General features: G+C 53.8%; 3 protein-coding genes across 4 annotated transcripts; 2 read left to right on the top strand and 1 right to left on the bottom strand.

Annotated features, from left to right (window-relative positions):
- The first annotated feature begins 118 nt into the window (after positions 1-118).
- On the top strand, positions 119-4,754 carry PEX11A (peroxisomal biogenesis factor 11 alpha). The gene is made up of 3 exons (XM_041469236.1): positions 119-234; positions 741-856; positions 2,383-4,754. The coding sequence occupies exons 1-3, from the start codon at positions 179-181 to the stop codon at positions 2,946-2,948; spliced, it is 738 nt and encodes a 245-aa protein (XP_041325170.1). The 5' UTR covers positions 119-178; the 3' UTR covers positions 2,949-4,754.
- A 3,862-nt stretch (positions 4,755-8,616) lies between these two features.
- Positions 8,617-14,610, top strand: PLIN1 (perilipin 1). 2 transcript variants are annotated; one of them, XM_041469221.1, is made up of 9 exons: positions 8,617-8,703; positions 9,333-9,391; positions 10,014-10,212; positions 10,343-10,425; positions 10,791-11,043; positions 11,228-11,526; positions 12,015-12,161; positions 12,823-13,056; positions 13,558-14,610. In XM_041469221.1, the coding sequence occupies exons 2-9, from the start codon at positions 9,347-9,349 to the stop codon at positions 13,936-13,938; spliced, it is 1,641 nt and encodes a 546-aa protein (XP_041325155.1). In that variant the 5' UTR covers positions 8,617-8,703; positions 9,333-9,346; the 3' UTR covers positions 13,939-14,610. The 2 variants fall into 2 exon arrangements, with proteins under 2 accessions (XP_041325155.1, XP_041325156.1); XM_041469222.1 differs by having other exon boundaries at positions 8,634-9,391; positions 13,566-13,815.
- Positions 14,611-14,879: 269 nt separating this feature from the next.
- Positions 14,880-18,050, bottom strand: LOC121354565 (ras-related and estrogen-regulated growth inhibitor-like protein). Its single transcript, XM_041469287.1, is given in 6 exon segments — positions 14,880-16,265; positions 16,814-16,890; positions 17,155-17,208; positions 17,619-17,760; positions 17,762-17,818; positions 17,820-18,050. Coding segments are annotated over 6 exon segments (807 nt in total). The 5' UTR covers positions 17,871-18,050; the 3' UTR covers positions 14,880-15,839.
- Positions 18,051-18,058: the final 8 nt, after the last annotated feature.

Genomic DNA, 18,058 nt, shown 5'->3' with positions numbered 1-18,058 from the left:
TTAGGGGTGACACCGCCGCTGCTCCGTTGTTGACGGTTGCCGTGGTAACGGCCCCTCGGTGCCGCAGCCCGGCCGGGAACGCGGTGCGCAGCGGAGCGTTCCGCGGCGGGGCGGGGCCCGGGCGCGGCGGGGCGGAGCGGCCGCGGCCCCCGCGCTGCTCCCGCCGTGCCGCCGAGCCATGGAGGGCTTCGTGGGCTTCACCAACCGCTGCCAGGGCCGCGACCAGCTCTTCCGGTGAGTGTGGGGGCAGGCGTCCTCCCCGCGACCCCCGGCACCCACCCAGGGCCCGTCAGCGGCGCCGCTCCCGCCGGGCCGCGGCCCCTCAGCCCGCCGGGCCCCGCCGCGGGCCGGGGACACCGCCCGCTCCGCCGGAGGGTGCTGCGGATCCCCTCCGGTGCTAGCGACAGGACGAGGAGTAGTGGCCGTAAACTAAACCACAAGTTTCACCTCAGCTGAGGAGGAACTTGTGCGCATTTTGGGTGGCGGAGCGCTGGAGCAGCTGCCCAGGGAGTGTCCCTGAGGGCCCGGAGTCTCCCTCTCTGGGACACTCCGAACCCGCCCGGACACGTTCCCCTGTCACCCGCTCCAGGTGATCCCGCCTGGGCAGTGGGGTTGTGCTGCATGGTCTCCTTCCAGCCCTGGCAGTTCTGAGTCTGTGGAATGAACCTGTCCTGCTGCTGCCATCCTGTGATTGTCTGTGTCTCACCTGTGTTCCCCTCTCCTCGTTTTTTCCCTTCCAGAGCCACTCAGTACACATGCATGTTGCTTAGCTATTTAATAGAGAATAAAGCCGATAAAAAGAAGCTGGTAATGAAACTCAAGCAGTTGGAATCTAGCATGAGCTCTGGCCGGAAAAGTAAGTACCCGGTGTCTAGAGGGATAAGACCTTCTTCACTTGCTCCTTGCACTCCCAGCTCCTGCCCTTGTGTTTCCTCTAGTTAACCTAGACCTAACAAAACCTCTTTTAATACATTTACAAAACTGTCAATAGACTTATCCCTGCCATGGCTTGCCAGGCTAGGTAGGGCTAAATAGATTTTTTTTTTATTTTACTTCTTCAGCCTCCTCTTCAGTTAGACAATCAGAATTACTGCTGGAAGGATGAGAGGAATAAGTTCACAGTCAGCTGTTGCTGTAGAGGCCAACCTGACACCTCTGTTCAAGGACAGGCCAGGGTTATGAGGCAGGGCTGACTCACTGTGTGCTCATTAGTCCTTCCAGCTGATGGGTTGAGACAGCCCAGTGCTGAAAGATCATCATCCAACAAAATCACCTCTGAAAGACCATCCTTCAATATGGCTTTTATATCCTACTTAACATATTAATCTCTTTAGCATTTATACGCTACTAAATCACATACCCTTCCATGCTTACAGCCTGACCATTTGCATCACTCTGGTCTGTGTCACGGTTGCATCCACGATGATTACACTGTTACTATGTGTGTATCACTGGTTTGCAGCTTGGTCTTCCACCCACTTGTCAATTGCTCAATCCTGGAACAACTGCAACCCATGAGACAAATATTCTAGTCTATCGGATTGCCATGGATTTGTTTATTATTCCATTAGCTTTAGAGTTATGGTATTTTCTAGTGGAGAGGCCAGCTGGTTTATCAGCATAGGCATAATTCTTGTGCTTCTGCTAAATGAATCACTAATAGACACCAGGCCTAAATTCAGGGCTCTTGTAGTTCCACCAGGCTTGGGTGCTGTCAACATCTGTCACTGTAACAAGGCAGCAGGGTGTAAAAAGTGTTTTCAATAATATTGTAGTAACGTTCAGGGGGCAAAACCCAAACGGTGCAGCGGGTGAAATCAGGTTTGCCGTATGTTGCAGCTTGACATGGAATACAGTGTTCCACATGGTTTGCAGGGAGCTGCTACATGTGCCTGTGGCAGATTCCTGGCTGAGGAGGGACTTTGGTCTCTGTGCTCAGCACGTGAATCAGCGGCTTTCACAGGCACAGAGGCAACCTGTGTCTCATGGCTGCAATAGGATTAATGCAGAAACATCTTCTGTCCACAAAGTGAGGTAAAATGTACAGCTGAAATTAGAGGCTCTGTTTGTGTTCTTTGTTTGCTGGCACTGACTCCTGCAGAGCCGAGGGTGATATTGGTCCAGAGGGCCCCCAGGTGCAAGAACGGAGTGGCAGGAGAGGCTGCAAGTCCTGGCTATTGACCAAACCTGTGTGCATGTCCTGGGCTGGTGATGTTTACACAGAACTGAGACGTTTACACCCCTTTTCTCACTAATCCTAGGAAGTGCTCAAGCATACAAATGCCCGGAGCCCTCCAGGTTTTGTGAAAGTACACGCAGACTGCGGCAGGCCGAGCTCTGCGTGAGGCCGGGCCGTGCTAACCTGTCTGGGGTTTCTTGCAGTGTTCAGACTGGGCAATATGGTGCACGCCTTGGTGGCAGCCAGGAGAGCTGCAGAGCTGCCAGAGGTGGTTCCTCGCCTGTGCCTCACAGCCTCCCACCTGAGCCGGGCCCTGTACTTCGTGTGCGACGCCGTGCTCTGGCTCAGGAGCGTCGGGCTCCAGCCGCACGTCGACAAACCCAAGTGGCACACCTGGGCTACCAAGTGCTACTACTGCTCCCTCCTGATGAATCTGGCCAGGGACTGCTATGAGATCTCCTGGAGGCTGGAACAAGCTGCACTGGAAGAAAAGACAAAGGAGAATTCCGTCTGGCAGAAGCACAGCGAGGAACTAAACGGTGTGAAAAGCGATGGTTTGCACAATTTTCTCTGCCTGCTCTTTCAGATACTGAAAAGGAATCCTCCTTTGCTGCTGGACTTGGTGAAGAACCTCTGTGATCTCTCAGGCCCTTTGGATACGCTGGGAATCTACAAGACCAACCCAGGAGTGATTGGTTTCTGCGGCATCCTGTCCTCCCTGGTGGGGATCCTCACATTAGCAAGCCCACACCTGAAGCTGAAACAGTGACATGAAAGGAGCTGCATAGTATAAGGCTGCAGCTTTGATCCTCTGACAGATTTTTATCTTCATATAGCACTTTCGAATGAACATGTCTTAAAATAATCTCAAGATTAATTTTGTCCTCTGAAGAAGTGAATTCTGCCACTTTCCCTTCCCTGTGCCTTTGCAGATGAGTTTAGTGCCATGACACACTCACTGATGGGGTGGAGAGAGGAAAAGGCTGAGTAATATTTCACAAACAAAAAGAGGACTTGGAACTTGGCTGCTAGATAAGAAAATATTCCTTTATTTTAATACAGGGTTGTGAAATAACTGCATAAGCAACTGTAATAGGTATTATGATTCATGACTGCACTAATCATGTTTACACTGGAACGTTTCAATTCACTAATCCAAGGTCCCTGCAGTCAGATTGCCTCAAATGGGCTAAGGTGGGTTAGGAGCTGTATTAGAGCAGCCTGAAGTCAGGGGTGAGTGTTCTGATGGGTTTGGGTTGCTGGATCCTGTGCCCTGCAGGCACTGAGCACACTGTGGTGGTACCTGGAAAGGGTCTGTGGTGTGTGCACCGGTGGTGCTGGAGCTGCAGTCTAGTGAGTGCCAACTCCTGTCCCAAAAAATCTGCACTTTCTTTGTTTCCTTTGATACTGTGAGCCAGGGACTGTTGGCCAGTGACTCTGACTGCTCCAGCAGGCCACAGCTGAGGGCTTTGGTGCAGGACAGTGTATTAACTCCCAAACCCCTGTAACTGCAAGCACAACTATTTTCCATTAATGATATCGTGATAAGGAGCTTGTTTTTCTCTTTTAATTTTACATGAAAAATTCCAGTCTAATAAGGAGTTTGGAACATGCAGTTAAGGAGAGAAGGCTGGCTCAGAGCTTGTTGAGTCACAAAAACTGCAAGGACATGTTTGTAGTTGTGTAAGCTCCAGGAGGAAAGAGAATGGAGTTTGTTGTGATAACATCAGAATCCCGTGAGGAAGAAAGCTTTTTACTGGATTTGGGCATTCATGGTTTAGACTTTCTTATCTGGTGCTCCCTGTCCTCCCTGCTCATGAGCACATGACTGCTTGTTCCCTCGGTGGCTGAATGGGTTCAACCATTTGAAAATGCCTCATTTTGTTGCCCTGCAACTGTGTTATTGTTCATCACTGACCTCACTGGCAGTGATGGCTGGCAGTGTAACTGGGTTAAAAGAGAAATGCTGTGTCCAGCTCTCTAGCATGGCATGCAGTTTTTGCTGCTCCTGACTTTGCAGAGTACCAGTTTGACACCATCTGAGACAAAATTGCACATTATACAGGAGATAATTTTAACGTTTTTCTTCATCAGAGTTAGGCCTGTGTGTTCTGCTGCTTCATGGTGTAAGAAGTCCTTGTTTAATCTGTCAAGGAGATGTGAACAGACTAACCTGGACCAAAGTTCTCATTTATTATTTCTGATGCTATCTAAAACCAGAAAATTAAAAGGTGTGGGTCTCCTTTATTAAAAGGCAAAGGATGTGGAATTAAGTAAGCAGGTGAGGCAGTGCTCCAGTTTACCTGAAGTTGTTCTTGGGCTTGGAATTACTTCCAGTTTGAATATGAAGTGATAGCCTGCCAATGAAGTGTTTGAAAAGAAAGAGGTTGCTGGGCAGGATAATTAAGTGTGTTTGAAGATCAGATGTGGCCTTCAGCAGCTCTTCTTTTCAATATGGAAATGAGTAGCACTAAAAGTAGGAGCATACTGGCAGCTCAGGCCAAAATGGAGCACTGTGTGTGGGATATATATTGTAGGCTATATTCTAGGCTTCCTCTCCTTTATAACAATGGATTTGTTTCATCTCCTGGCAATGTGGAAGCCATCCCTACCTTAGTCAGAGTTGATCATTATCCCAGTGTGTAGCAACCCCTGGAAAAAAGGAAGAGGAGTCTCTATCATCTGACAGTGGAGGTTTGATCAGCTTTTGCCTACAGAGTTCCATCTTATTGCTAAAAATGTGTTTTCAGTCCCACTCAGGGGAGCTCTCAGATGCAAAATACTTCACAAAATACTTTCACTGGTTTGCCAGCTGCTTTCTCTTTCACTCTTACGCTTTTCAGGGAAAGCCATTGATACAGCCCAATCTCCACCTCCCTGTGCCCTGCAGGCAAACACTGTGCAAAGCCCTGAGCCAGGCTTTGATGTTTCTGGTAGGGCCTGATGTGGATTAGCTTGTACAATTTTACTGAGGGAAATGGGAGTGAGTTTTCAGCCTGCCTCAGCCCTACCTGTCCCATTCTCCATTACACAGGCTGGAGCACACAGGAGTACCTCTGTTTACTGGATGTTAAGCACTAATATTTGCCTTCTGCTCCCCGGCTGGAGGCTGGTGATTTAAGGTACCTTAACAAAATGTGACTGAAGCCATAGGATTGTGATCATGTGGAGAAAATCCGTTTAGTGCCTTTTTTTGTATCTGTTTCTAGTACAGCACTTGGAGTAAGAACAAGTTGTTTGAACATAAGCAATAAACTGTGATGAGTGTGACACTGTGTCTGTGTATAACTTGGAAGGTGGTGTAAAGAGACGCTGAAGGAGGGAGAATTCCTCCCATCTCTGAATTTCATGACAGGTGACACTCTTAAAGAGACTGCCTGTGAGCGGGTTCTAGAGCTTTTGTTTTGCAGTACCCACTTGGCAGCCAGATTCATCCAGCTAATTTAGAGTCACAATTTCAGCTGCAAAACCATTAAGAAATACGTGAGTATCAGATGAAACTGCATCCTTAGAATGCCCTGAAACAAGGAGGTGTTTTGGGAATTGCCATCAGCTGCCTTTGAGTACCAGCAGTGAGGGCTGGAGCCCTATGGCCAGTGTGAAAGGGACAGGGGCACCTGCATTTCAGTATCTTCTAAACAGCTTTTCATTTGGATGGTCGTGGCTTAATGACAAATGCCAGTTCAGGCAGGGAACAAAGGGTGACATCTCGGGCAGAGGTGGCAAGAGATGGAGCCAGAATAACCATTAAACTGAGCTCACTGTTAGCTCCTACCCCCTGCAGTGAGAGTTTTGCAAACCTGGAAGCTCCAAAATGTCAGCTCCTGAACCATGTATAAAGTGTGGCATTCAGGAGTGCTTTAGCAAGAGTTTCCTTCTGGATTAGTGGCCTCATACCCATTTTGTAATAGAAACAGTAGGAGAGTGGTCATCTTCTCTTTTGCTTACAGACAGGGCCTTCCTAACATTAGCACTGCTTGCCATGACATTTCAAGGAATATGTGAGCCATTGGGGATTCCCAGGTGAGCATCAAGAGCAGGCAAAGGTTAAAAACCAACATCTCCAGGGAGATACCAAATAAAGCAGTTCTGTAGAGGAAGTGTCACTAGGGGAGGGTGTGAGTAGTATTCCAAGTGTCTAAAAGCTTTTCTGCCTAGAGCAAGGCAATAAATCGGTCTCCAGATCCAGGAGATCATATTGCCACAAAGAATTAAATCACACTTTTTTTTTACTGAAAGTAAAATAAAAATCTAAATAGCTTGCCTAGGAGGGCATCCTTAAAAAGAAACTGGGCAGACTGTCAGCAGTGGTTATGGGGTAGCTGATCCTGCATGAAAATAGGACAGATACTTCTCCAGCCCCTTCCCAGAACAAAGTAAAAAGGTGCCTTGCAGGGATTTGGGGATCTGGCTCATCCCCTCACCGTGGTATATTAAGGAGTATGAAGCAGACTGCAGAGTCAGTGGTGTGAAACTGCTTCCCTGCACCCTGTGGATCTGTGAGCTCTAAACATTGCCTGCAGGAGCACAGGGGGTGCTTCTGGTGGAGGCTGGAGTGGTGGGGCAGGGAGGCCGTGGTTCCTTTGCCCTGCAGAGCTGGGGCTGGCACAGCCTTTGCCCCAGAGGAAGGGGAGGGGATGAGCACAGGCGTTAGTAGGGCAAGGGCTGTGTTGGCTCCTGCCTCCAGCCAAGGCAAGGAGGAGGTTGCTGTGCCCTCTGCACTTTCAGCCAGGCCAGCAGGGCTGGAAAAAGTCTCAGTGCCAAGAGAACAAACTTTCAAGCAGGCTGGTGCCCTTTGTCCCTCTGTCTCAAGGGCAGTGGCTGACCCCAGCACCAGCTGGAGGCAGCCCAGCACATTCATGTGCCTCTGCACCCAGCCAGCAAGGCAGGCACAGCCCCGGGCTGCGAGCAAACTCTGGGCTCTTTGGGAAGCAAAGGAGGATTTTTCTTCCCATCTGTGGCTTTCCCATGCCCCAGAGAAGCCTCCCACCCCGATGCAGGAGTAGTGCAGCCACAAACAGGGAGCCATGGAGCTGTGTTGGGTGCTCACCTCCATGTGCTGAATGGGAATGCTGGGCAGCTGTGGGCATTGTGCGCCACATGCCAAGGGGCTCCCTGCCTCACCAGCTGATCCAGGACACACAGCAGCCCTGGACCACTCATCTGCACTGATCTCCCTGGTTATTGCCTTGTCCTCTGGCATTTGTCCTCTTTCCACCACACTGTCCTGGTCTCATCAGTGTGGCTCATCTGTAGTCAATAACCAAAACTTGGCATAGCCCCACACAGGTGGTGTTGTCTTCTTTTCAATCAGTACCACAAATGGATTTGTTAATGATGGTGTGAGTCCTGAGTGTGCCTCCTGTGCACTGAGGCCATGGAAGAGCAGCATTTTAGTGAGGGCACTGCTGGCTGGTCAAGGAGGGCAGTTGTTCCTCTACAAAGCATTTGTGAATCCACATGTGGGGAACCACGTCTTGCTTTGGTTCCACCATCACAGGAGACATCTTGAATAGTCTGTCAGAAGATCACTGAGAGGGTAGGGCATTCAGGGGCACGGAACACAGGCTGCACCATCACCAAGTGGGGCACAAACTCTGCTCAGAGGTGCACAAAGCAAGAATAGGAGATGTCAGGTACAATGAAGAAAATTCCAGCTGGACATTAGGAAAAAATAGTTTAACCATTAGTATGGTTAGCACAGGAACTGGGCCCCAGAGAGCGGGGAATGCTCTCACTGTAAGTTTTTAAGACTGGATATGACCTAGACCAACCTGATCTGGCTTTGAGGGTAGCCCTGCTTTGAGCAGAAATTGAATGAGGTGTTCTTCAGAGATCATTTCCAAACTGATCTTTTTCTCCATCTACCCCAAATGCCTAAAGCTTTCCTAATATAGTGTCTGCCCTGACCCTCAGCTAAAGCCTCCTCACCAAAAGTTTCATTAATCATCTTAGAAATTGCAGACCTGGCCAAAGCAGATTGTTTCAAGCAGAATATGTCCCCCACATCTGCCTTCTCCTTGTGCTCAGTGAGCTCTCTTTCTCTCTTTCTCTGAGGAGAAGCCATGTTCCTGGTCTGTGTTAGGTTTCCCATAGCAGGGCTTACAGAAATACAGGAAGGTTGTAATCTTTTAGGAAACCCTGACTCTTCACCTTCTCCCTGTCTGCTCATGGATCTGTTGCTTTCGAGGTGGTGAGGTCCCAGGGCAGCTTCTTCTCTTCTGTGGAAGGAGTGGTGTTAAACCCTGGAACGTTTCAGACGTGCTGCGGCTTCTGGACTCTGCAAGGAAGGCAGCAAAGGGGATTTTCTGCCGTCATCTGTTCCCAATTACGGTGGTTTCAGGGAGCTCCTTGGCCCGTTTCCACCACAGTCCCTCAGCTCCCGAGCCCACGCAAGTGGAGGTGGGGCCTCGTGGTGGTGGTAGTGGCCAGAGCACGGTGCATCACCCTCACAAGACCAGGGTGAAGGGACAGTGCAGACACCACTCTCTGCTCCTGCTCTGCTGGGGACAGGCTGGCCCTTGGTGAGTAGTCTGTGCCCACTGGGTGCTCCAGGACAGCTTCAGTGGGAGCAGGGAGTGAGAGCAGGGATCACCCATTCTCTCTAGATTTCTAGAATTTCATCTGCTGCTAAGAAAAAGGTTCTGTGCTGGGGTTGTAGCTGTGTTTTCACCAGGATGAGCGTTGGCATTATGAGCAGCAGATATGTGCAAGGGGGATGCTGACCTCAGCTGGACATCTCACCATATCCCTGCCCCCCACTCTTCTGTCTGCTCCTGTCCTGCCTTCTTACCCTTTCTCAGCCAGAGTCTGTTCTCATGCACATCTGTTAGCATCCTGGTTGCTCTGAGTTTGCTTTGCCAGCATACTTTATCCTGCCTTTACCATAACTTCTCTAAACCAAATGCCTCTCAGCTAATTTTTTTGGATCTTTGGGTGTTAAGGGACACGAGCAGGGCAGGGCTGCATGGAGGTTTTGGTTTTACAGTTTAACTGGTAAAAAAGTCAAGTGTTGGGCAATGCCACATCCATTGCACCCACAGTAGGTGTGTGTCAGCCCAGCTGCTGTGCTTGGGGGTGCAGGAGTGAGGGGGGAGCTCAAGCCCAGCCCTGCTTTCAGGCAGAGTCTGCCGTTCCCAACTTTGCTTTGCAGGTGGATGTGCCACAATGACTGTGAAGAAGACTCAGGCTCTTCAGGATGGAAGTGCCAAGGTGGGTAAAGGGAGAGAAAAAAGGGCAGAGATGTGCCAAGGGGGCCAGGTAGTGTGTATTGACAGTGCTGGATGAATACCAGCCACACCTCATGCTGTCTCACATGTCCCATTTTCTCTTTATATGGATCTTTACCTGCAGTAGTATGGAGTATCATCAAAGGGAAAGGACAAACCTTTTTGTTTGCTTGAAATTAACCACTTCAGATTCAAAAAAGTTAACCTTGAGCTGATACTAGCACTAAGTGATAGCTGCCAACCATACCTGTCCTTCGTCTGTGCCCCATTTAGTCCCCAGACCTCCAGCACGGAGGTTTCCACAGGGTGGAAAGCCAGAGGGAGCATCTGAACAGTTGGGCTTGGGATATTGGAGGAGTGGAGACCAACCCCATCAGACACTGCCTGCAGTGTCCCTGCTCCCTCAGTGGCAGCAGCCAGCCTGCCTGCCCTTACTCAGCATACCTGGCAGACCCTCAGTGGGGCTGGAGAAACAGCCTCCTCCTCTCCCCGTGCAAGCCGAGCTCCTCTGGTCACCGCGACCCACCGAGAGCCAGCGGTGTGCGGGCAATGGGGCGCTCCCCAGGGAAGGGCTGCTGGCTCAGCCGTGTCCATCCACCCTGCAGGAGAACGTGCTGCAGAGGGTGCTGCAGCTGCCCGTGGTGAGCTCCACGTGCCAGACGCTGCAGCGCAAGTACAGCAGCACCAAGGAGTCGCACCCGCTGATGGCCTCGGTGTGCGAGGTGTACGAGCGCGGCGTGCAGGGCGCCGGCGCCCTGGCCATGTGGGGCATGGAGCCCGTGGTGCGCCGGCTGGAGCCGCAGTGTGAGTCCGTGTGCTGGGGGGGACGTGGCAGGGGGGCCCAGCAGAGCTTCGCCTGGTGGGGCAGCGCTGGCACAAGCACGTGCCTGGCACGGCCCAGGGGTTTTTCTTACCATGCTTTTGCCTGAGGCAGTCGCTGTGGCCAACAACCTGGCTTGCCGGGGTTTGGACCACCTAGAGGAGAAGATCCCTGCTCTCCAGTACCCTGTTGACAAGGTAAGTCACAGGCAGGACAATGTGGGACCCCCCAGCCCCTCTGAAAAGCCCACAGTACATCTCCTCTAGTCTTGTTTCTGGATGGTGACAGGCTGCTGGCTGGGAAACAAGGCAGTAGCTCCAAGTGAGGGCTCCTCCAAGGGTTTCTGCAGCCTAAACAATGGTTGGGGCTCCCAAATACAAGTCAGCAATGTCCTGTGTCCCATCCCTGCCAGCTACCTCCAGCCCAGGCTGGAGAGAGCTGTTATGCCCCTCTTGGAGCTGTTTACTGGCAGGGACATGGCTGGTGTCCCTGCGGTTCCTCTTGCTGTCCTATGCCACCCCAAGCACGCCAGCGGGGCTGTTCTCCATCTCTCTGCCCACAGCTCGCATCTGAACTGAAGGACACCATCTCCTGCCCCATCCAAAGTGCCAAAAGCACCATTGGCAGCTCCATGGATAAGATCATCGAGCTGGCAGCAGAGGGCTATGAGGCCACCAAGAGCACAGTGGAAACGACAGCCAAGTACACAAGAAAGAACTCAGTGACCCAGATGGCAGCTGCAGGGGTCGACACAGCCCTGGGAGGGCTGGAGAAGCTGATGGAATACTTGCTGCCAGAAGAGGATGAAGAAGCAGGTAGTCCTGACGCCCAAATCCCCTCTGAGGGAATCTGGTGATAACTGGCTGGGTGGCTCCTCAGTTGTGGGGTGCATGGGGCAGGAGGCAGCCCCTGGATTTTGGCATAAGGCTGCCTAGGAGGGTTGTCCCACCAGAATGTAACCTTCTCACCATTCTTCTGCCTGTACTCTTCCACCTTTAGATAAGAAGCCCAAAAAGAAACGTCTGTCAACACCAAAGGTGTCCCAGCAGCAGCCCAGCACTACCACCACTCCCAGTGCTGCTAGTGCTACCAGGGCTCCCAGTGCTCCCAGGGCATACAGCACAACCAGCACTCCCAGCACTCCCAGCGCTCCCAGCGCTCCCAGTGCTCCCAGCACCCTGGGCCGGATTGGCGCCTTGGTCAGCACCGTGTCCCACCGCGCTTACCAGCAAACCACCCAAAGCCTCCAGCGTGCCAAAACCAAAGGGCAGGAGCTGGCCTCCTGGATCCCCATCCTGGTGAGTGCCAGAACCCACCTGCTGCTCCCCCATATCCTCTTCTGAGCTGATTTTGCTTTCAGACAGGATATTTCAGGCTCCTTGGAGCAAATCTGAGCAGAGTTCACTTCTCTGCTCAGCAGGACAAGCTGGGGCTAGCAGTTCCTGCGTGATGTTCACACATAACCATGTACCACGTTAGTGGGACAAGCTATTTTTATCAGGTTCCCAGCATGTAATTGTTGATTTATGGCCTTGCCATAACATCCTTCCTAAAGCAAAAAGCCCCTGCAGAGACACAGAGGGGTCGAGGAGAAGGAGGTACTTTTCCTACCCTGTGCTGCAGTGGGAACAACTTCCCTGGCTTGTGCCAAAATCCCAGAGCTCCCATCTGCCCTCAGGATTTCTCCCGAGCTGCACAAATGAACTCCCTGTGTATCTCTAAAGAGGATGGAGTGGATGGGACCAGCCAGCTCCCTCTGAGTGGTGCCTTTTTGCTCCCCTCGCAGGGAAGCCTGGCCAAGCCGAGTGCCCCTGCGGCCCCTGCGGCCTGCAGTGACGGGCAGGGCAGCGCGGGCTGGCTCACCCGGCGGCACAGCAAGGCACCGGAGCAGAAGCAGGAGAAAGCAGGCAAGAAAGACACCAACCACACCAAGGTATGGAGAAAAGCAGAGCAGTGAGCTAGGAATGCTCCAAAGCATCCTCTTACCCAGGGACCACCAAGGCTGTCCCCCATACCTTTGGGGACCAGGCCCCTATCCCTGCTCAATCCTGAAATGCAGCTTGGAGGATGCAAGAGGGGGTTGGCAGTGGGGCAGCCCCAGGAGTCACCTTCCCTTTCCCCAAAGCTGGGAGCTGTGGGCAGCCTCTCTGCCTGGCAAAATCACCCTGGCTTGTATGTTCAAAACTCCTTTGGAGCTGTGGGACGTCAGCACTGAACTCCCTACTGAAGCTCTGAGCAACCCTGAAAAATCCCCAGCCATGGTCCCAGCAGGGAGGGGTGGTCTGAGCCGGTGGGGCTGGGAACAGTCCCCTGCATGGCTCCGCTGGGACCTGGGGACGGGAAGCAGCAGGTTGGGGTCAGTGCCCTTTGCCTCTGCCTGCAGCGGAAGCACAGCCTCGAGCAGAGGGTCCCCCGGGGCCCGGAGTGGGGGGAGCTGGCAGGGACAGGGAGAGACCCTGCTGCAAAGAGCTGCGGTGGCTTTTGCAGAGCAGCGAGCTGAAATCTCTCAGGCTTAGAGCTGGGGAAACCAGGGCCACCCCTGTCCTGCCTGGAGGTGGGGCAGCTCCAGGAGCTGATCTGGTTTCTCTGAGCAGGCGGGACAGGACCCCGGGCTCGTGGGCAGCGTGGCTCACAACCTGCAAACCGCCTGCGCCTCGGGCATCTCCAGCGTGAAGAAGGTCCCAGCCGTGGCCTGGGATGCGGCAGAGGGCTTGATCCTCTTCACACCCCGCAGGCTGTCCAGGGCCATGGAGACTGTGGATGCTCTCGGGGGGACCCTCGTCAGTGCCCCTAAGCATCTGCTGGGCACCCTATACAGCTATGTGCCGGTGAGTTTGCCCCCAGCCAGGCCCTGTCCAACTCCAGCAAACTCCATTTTGCTCAAACTCCTGCCATGAGCACCCCACAGCTGCAGGCAATGTCAGGGGGGACCAGAATGGGGAGATGGGGTGCCATGAAGACACCTCAGTCCCACCCTCCTCTTGAGCATCCCCAAAGCCATGACAGTGAGTCCCCCAATAGAACAAATGGATCAGACAGCGGTGACACCTTCACACAGTTCATGCCCAAGCCAAGGTGTGACAAGTTTCCTGGGAAGGTGAAAGTTCAGGCTGAGACCCTGTTTTCTCTCCTTTACCTCAGCCTGTTGTTCCCCTGGGAGCATTTCTCCACCACAGCTGCTCAAGGACAGCAAGCCACCCACTCCTCTCCACTCTGGGGGCAAACTGGCTTCTCCTGAGGTTCTCCCAGTTTGAGGGGGGCTGTGTAGCACAGATGGAGCAGGACTGGCAGGTGGATCCATCTGGCTGGGCGCTCACCACATCTCTCAGCTCCGCAGGCAGTCGGTGAAGGAAGAAGAAGCATCCGGAGGCACCAAGACCAACCCGGAGAAGAAAGAGAAGAAGGAGGAGGAGGAGGAGACCAAGACTGCTGCCCCCTCCACTGAGGAGAAATCCCAGCTGAGGAGTGACTGGCGGCTGTACCGTGGCCATCACCCCCTCTCCTTCCTGGGGCTCGAGGACCCGCTCTTCCTGCGGCACAGCTACTACCGCAGCCCTGCCTTCGACCCCGACTACCCGTTCCCGCGGAAATCCGCATTCTCCCCCTACAACAGGCGGGTGAGCGAGGGCTCCTACCGCTTCAGCCCCGAGTCCATGTACAGCCGCGCCTACTACGGCAACCTGTACACTCCTGTCTTCAAGAAGGACTGAGCCAGCAGGCGGGACAAGCACATCCCAGCCCCTCTCAAACCCCCTCAGCACGCTTTGCCTGGGCCCCTGCCAGCTTCCCACACACACCCCTGTTCCAGGACAGGAGCTTAAAGTGGTAGACAGGCCATGGGATAGCTTATTCTGGAGTCCATCAAGGCCAGGATGGGGAAATAAAAACAACCAAAAGCCCTGCTGCCAGAAGGAGAAGGCAGGGGAAGGTGGGACTAGGAAAGTGAAGGAGATGTGGAAAGAGCAGTGAGACCAGAAGAAGGGACCACCAGGGCTGGCACTAGGCTACCTTGGACCCTGCTCAGCAGACAGGGTGAACTTAGATGGGCTACACATTGAGAGAGAGAGGGGAGGATGGCAAAGCTGTCAAACACCATCACAGAGAGCCTACTTCCCCATCCTTCCTCCCTCCATCCCCCCTTGCAGGGCCCATCCCTAGGTACAGATTGATCCTCCATGGAGGTGCTGAAGATCCCCACCAATCAGCAGGATTCATGAATGGGAAAGCCCTGGGCACTTCTCTCCCAGCTGGTTGTGGGATGGATGGTGGGGTCAGGAAAAAGAACAGGTGGAGCTCCTGGAGCCCCTCTCCCACAGGATCACCTGGCTTCCCACAACACCTAGTTGTATCTACTGCAATAATAAACCTGCAATAATAAACCACCTGCCGCTCACCCCATCTGCTCAGCTTCTTTGTGGCAGTGAGACACCAAACCAAGGGAACATAGTGGGGTGAGACCCCCAACTCAGGACCAAGGGCGTGGGTGCAGGAAGCATCCTGTTACATTCCCTGTGGGTAGCTGCCACTGGGAGAGTGGGTGTTCATGCCCAGTACGTGTCTCTTCCCATGCCCCAAGTACAAACTCACAGCTCCAAGGAGCCGGGGCTTCCTGCCAAAGACAATTTATTGCATTTCCAGAAGAACACAGCAGAGAAATCAGTGTCCCTACAGCACGCACAAACCCTCTTCCAATACACTGCTTTCCCAGGGCACAAAGAGAAGGGTTTGGGAGAGGCAGGGAAAAGCCAGCCTCCCAGCAGCAGAGGGTTCAGCAAGGAGCCCAGCGACCCCTTTCCCCACCTCCTTTCCTCCCCGGGGACAGGCAGCCCTACAGAAGGAGTGGCTTGGGAAGGCGCGTGGTGCAATTCCCATCCTGGGAACGAGCCCCGCGCCTGGCTTTTCCCAGGCACAGCCTGTACAGCGCTCGCCCGCACAAGGGAAGCGGCTGTGATCGCTGAAAGGCTGTGGGGGAGAGGGCCGTGAGCACGGCTGTTCAAAAGCACGGCAGGGGGATGGGAGGCACCCCAGCCCTCACCAAGTCCCCCAGGATCGCCGGTGCCCTGGGCTCTGGGACACTCACACGGTGATACCCAGGTGGGAGTGCCTCCCCACGGAGAAAGCCCCACCTCTCCAGCTCATGGGTGCTCCAGGGTTACTGAAGAGGATCCTGATGAGGGTTAAACAGGAATAAGGATCCCAGAGTAGGAGTGGAGAGACAGGGAGTCGTGTGCTGTACAAGAGCAGGATATCCTCCCTAATTGCTGACAGCCTGGGTAGCTCCTGCTGCAGGAGCTGGGGATGCTGCTGCCTGGAGTTTTGGCAAAATCCCCCCGTGGTTTCCAGTGTTGGAGGATGTAAGGAGAAAGCAGGAGGCACCTAAAGAGCTGGTACAGCAAAGAGATGAGACTGTCCCATGGCAGAGCCAAGAGTAACCCACCACAGTCCTCAGCTGCACTGGCTGTGCATGGCAGGACACCCAGACCCTGGCACTAGGAGGACAGCAAGGAACCCGTCATACTTATGGAAAGACACACACCATCTCCATGGGCACCCAGTGAGGAGGCCTGGCCCAGCTGGGCAGCACAGAGAGCCACAACACCCGTGCAGAAGCTCAGAGGGAGTCTGTTCGCTTTCGGCCAAACACAGCCGACATGGTCTTGACGATGCCACGGATCCCTGTGCCCTTCTTCAGGGACAGCTTGGTGTCTGGGATGAGCTTGGCCAGTCCATGGAAGACCATGAGGGCCCCGTGATAAGCCTCAGCTGCAGAGACCTCATAGAAACCACAGTCTAAAGAGAGGGCCAGGAGCCGCCCCTCCTCGCTGGACACCACCCGTTGGTGGTGCAGGTCCCGTTTGTTGCCCACAATGACAATGGGCACCTTCTCCTGGCTCTGCCCCTCCTTGGCAGCCTTGATGAACTGGATTTTGAGGGGCAGGATGTTGAAGCTGGCACGGTCACAGATGCTGTAGACCAGGACGAAGCTGTCTGCCCACTGGATTCGCTTCTCCTCTGAGGAGCCATCCTCTGCCTGCTCCTGGGGAAAGAGAAAAGGAAGGGTTGTTTTATTGGGCTCCCTCCCTCCAGGCCTGCCTGATAGAAGAGGAAATCCTGAGCCTGTCGGAACAGGGACAGCTAGAGAACAACAAAAGGGCAGAGAGAAAGAGGAGTACCAAGCAGCACCTGGCAGAACTAAACAAGGGGGGATGATTCAGGCTTCAGCATCATAGCCTAATCCTAACCCTCACCCAGCTGCCAAGCACTGCAGGCTGTAGGTGATAACAGTGTGGGGACCTCAGAGCAGCACCTCTACCTCTTTAGCTCAGTCCTTTATGAACATCAGAGCTTCAGCTCCAGTGTTCCCAGCCAGAAGGCCATGGGCTACGGTAACTATTGCTACCCTGTCAGCAGCATTGCTGTCCTGTGCTTGGCAGGTGAGAAGAGTTCAGTGACTTATGAAACCTCCGATTTGAAAGAATTGCTCAGCTGGACCTCCCAGTCTGTGGTTCCCCATAGGTAACTTCCAGTAAAGGAGTTTTTTTGTCGCTGGGGTAGAAACGGGTGATAGGAGTGGAGCCCTCTCACCTGGGAACTGGGGACGTCCCAGATGTGTAAGAGAATCTCTCGGCCATCCACAGTCAGGTTGTGGCTGTAGATGAATTCTGTGCCCCCAAAAAGAAAAAAAAATAGTCATCTTCATGGTGTCACCAGCTCCCACCCAGGACCTTTTGCACCCCAGAGAAGCAGCTCTGGAGCAAAGAGATGTGTCACTGAACAAATACAACACTGAGCCCCTGAGAGCAGGCAAATGCTCTGGAGAAAGGCAGGAGAGGATGGGCTGCAATGAAATCCCACAGGCAGAAGCAGGGTTGTCTCTCGACCCCAGTCCCTGCTGGGAACTGGCCTGGCCCTGGCCTGGCACTCACCCATGTCTCCGTACTCTCCAATAAAGCGCCGGGTCAGGAAACGCACGGTCAGAGCTGCAGACGGAAGGACGGGAATCATCAGAATAACCCAAAACCTGGAGGATTCTCCTTTCTAAAACCAGAGCAGAGTGAGACACCATGGCCTTGTAAACTCCTACAAGCAGCAATGACCTCTGAGTTTCCCCAGCCACCAGCAGGTCTGTGAGTGCAGCAGAGGCACAGCACGAACCAAAGCATCTGCACGATCTGGAGCACCAGCAAACTGCAGCTCAGTGGAAAATACCTTCCCCTGTCATTCCCCGACTGGCTACAAGGTTGTGCTCAGCTTCCCCACCTTGAATCACAGCGGCACCCCAGGGCTCAGCCCCATCTCACCAATTTGCTCCCCGCCACTGGTTCTCTCCAAACACCGCTGCAGTTTTCAGCCTGCGAACCCCCTGTTCCAGTTCACGGTCAGTTCTCACCTGATTTCCCCACGTTGTCTGCTCCCATGACAAGGACGTTTGCTTCCATCTTCAGCGGGGCAGTGGGGCCAGGCACCTCCATGAGGGCAGGGTGGTCGGGGGTGAAGCTGGTGCTGCGGCGCAGCGGGAGCCGGAGCCCCATGCCGAGCGCGGCCGAGCCCCTCGCACGGTCCCAGCCGTGTGTACAACTCGGCTCGGCACAGCCGACTGCCCAGCGCTTCCCACGGCACCCGGGGGACCCACGAGGCCCATACCCCTCCCCGCAGCCGCAGGGGCGGTGCGGAGGGAACTGCAGGCAGCCGGATGAAAAACTTTGTCATCGCTCAGATTGTCCTGAACATACGTCAGCGGCTGAGCCGGCCCTGCCAGCCCCCAGCACGGCGGGCGGCCGGGAAGCACCAGCTGCCGGCACCAGCTGCTCCGCAAGCTGCATCCCAGGA

Source organism: Pyrgilauda ruficollis, unplaced genomic scaffold (assembly GCF_017590135.1).
Source record: "Pyrgilauda ruficollis isolate IOZ18807 unplaced genomic scaffold, ASM1759013v1 scaffold23, whole genome shotgun sequence".
Classification (NCBI taxonomy): Eukaryota; Metazoa; Chordata; class Aves; order Passeriformes; family Passeridae; genus Pyrgilauda; species Pyrgilauda ruficollis.
Note: the sequence above shows the minus strand (reverse complement) of the source record. Positions and strands in the feature narration are given on the sequence as shown.

Excerpts from the sequence above, each read along its gene's own strand:
- PLIN1 (XM_041469221.1), top strand. The coding sequence starts at position 9,347 with ATGACTGTGAAGAAGACTCAGGCTCTTCAGGATGGAAGTGCCAAG. Across the intron at positions 10,426-10,790 it reads TCCAGTACCCTGTTGACAAG|CTCGCATCTGAACTGAAGGA; the intron begins GTAAGTCACAGG and ends CTCTGCCCACAG. Across the intron at positions 11,527-12,014 it reads CCTCCTGGATCCCCATCCTG|GGAAGCCTGGCCAAGCCGAG; the intron begins GTGAGTGCCAGA and ends CTCCCCTCGCAG.
- PEX11A (XM_041469236.1), top strand. The coding sequence starts at position 179 with ATGGAGGGCTTCGTGGGCTTCACCAACCGCTGCCAGGGCCGCGACCAG. Across the intron at positions 235-740 it reads GGCCGCGACCAGCTCTTCCG|AGCCACTCAGTACACATGCA; the intron begins GTGAGTGTGGGG and ends TTTCCCTTCCAG. Across the intron at positions 857-2,382 it reads CATGAGCTCTGGCCGGAAAA|TGTTCAGACTGGGCAATATG; the intron begins GTAAGTACCCGG and ends GGTTTCTTGCAG.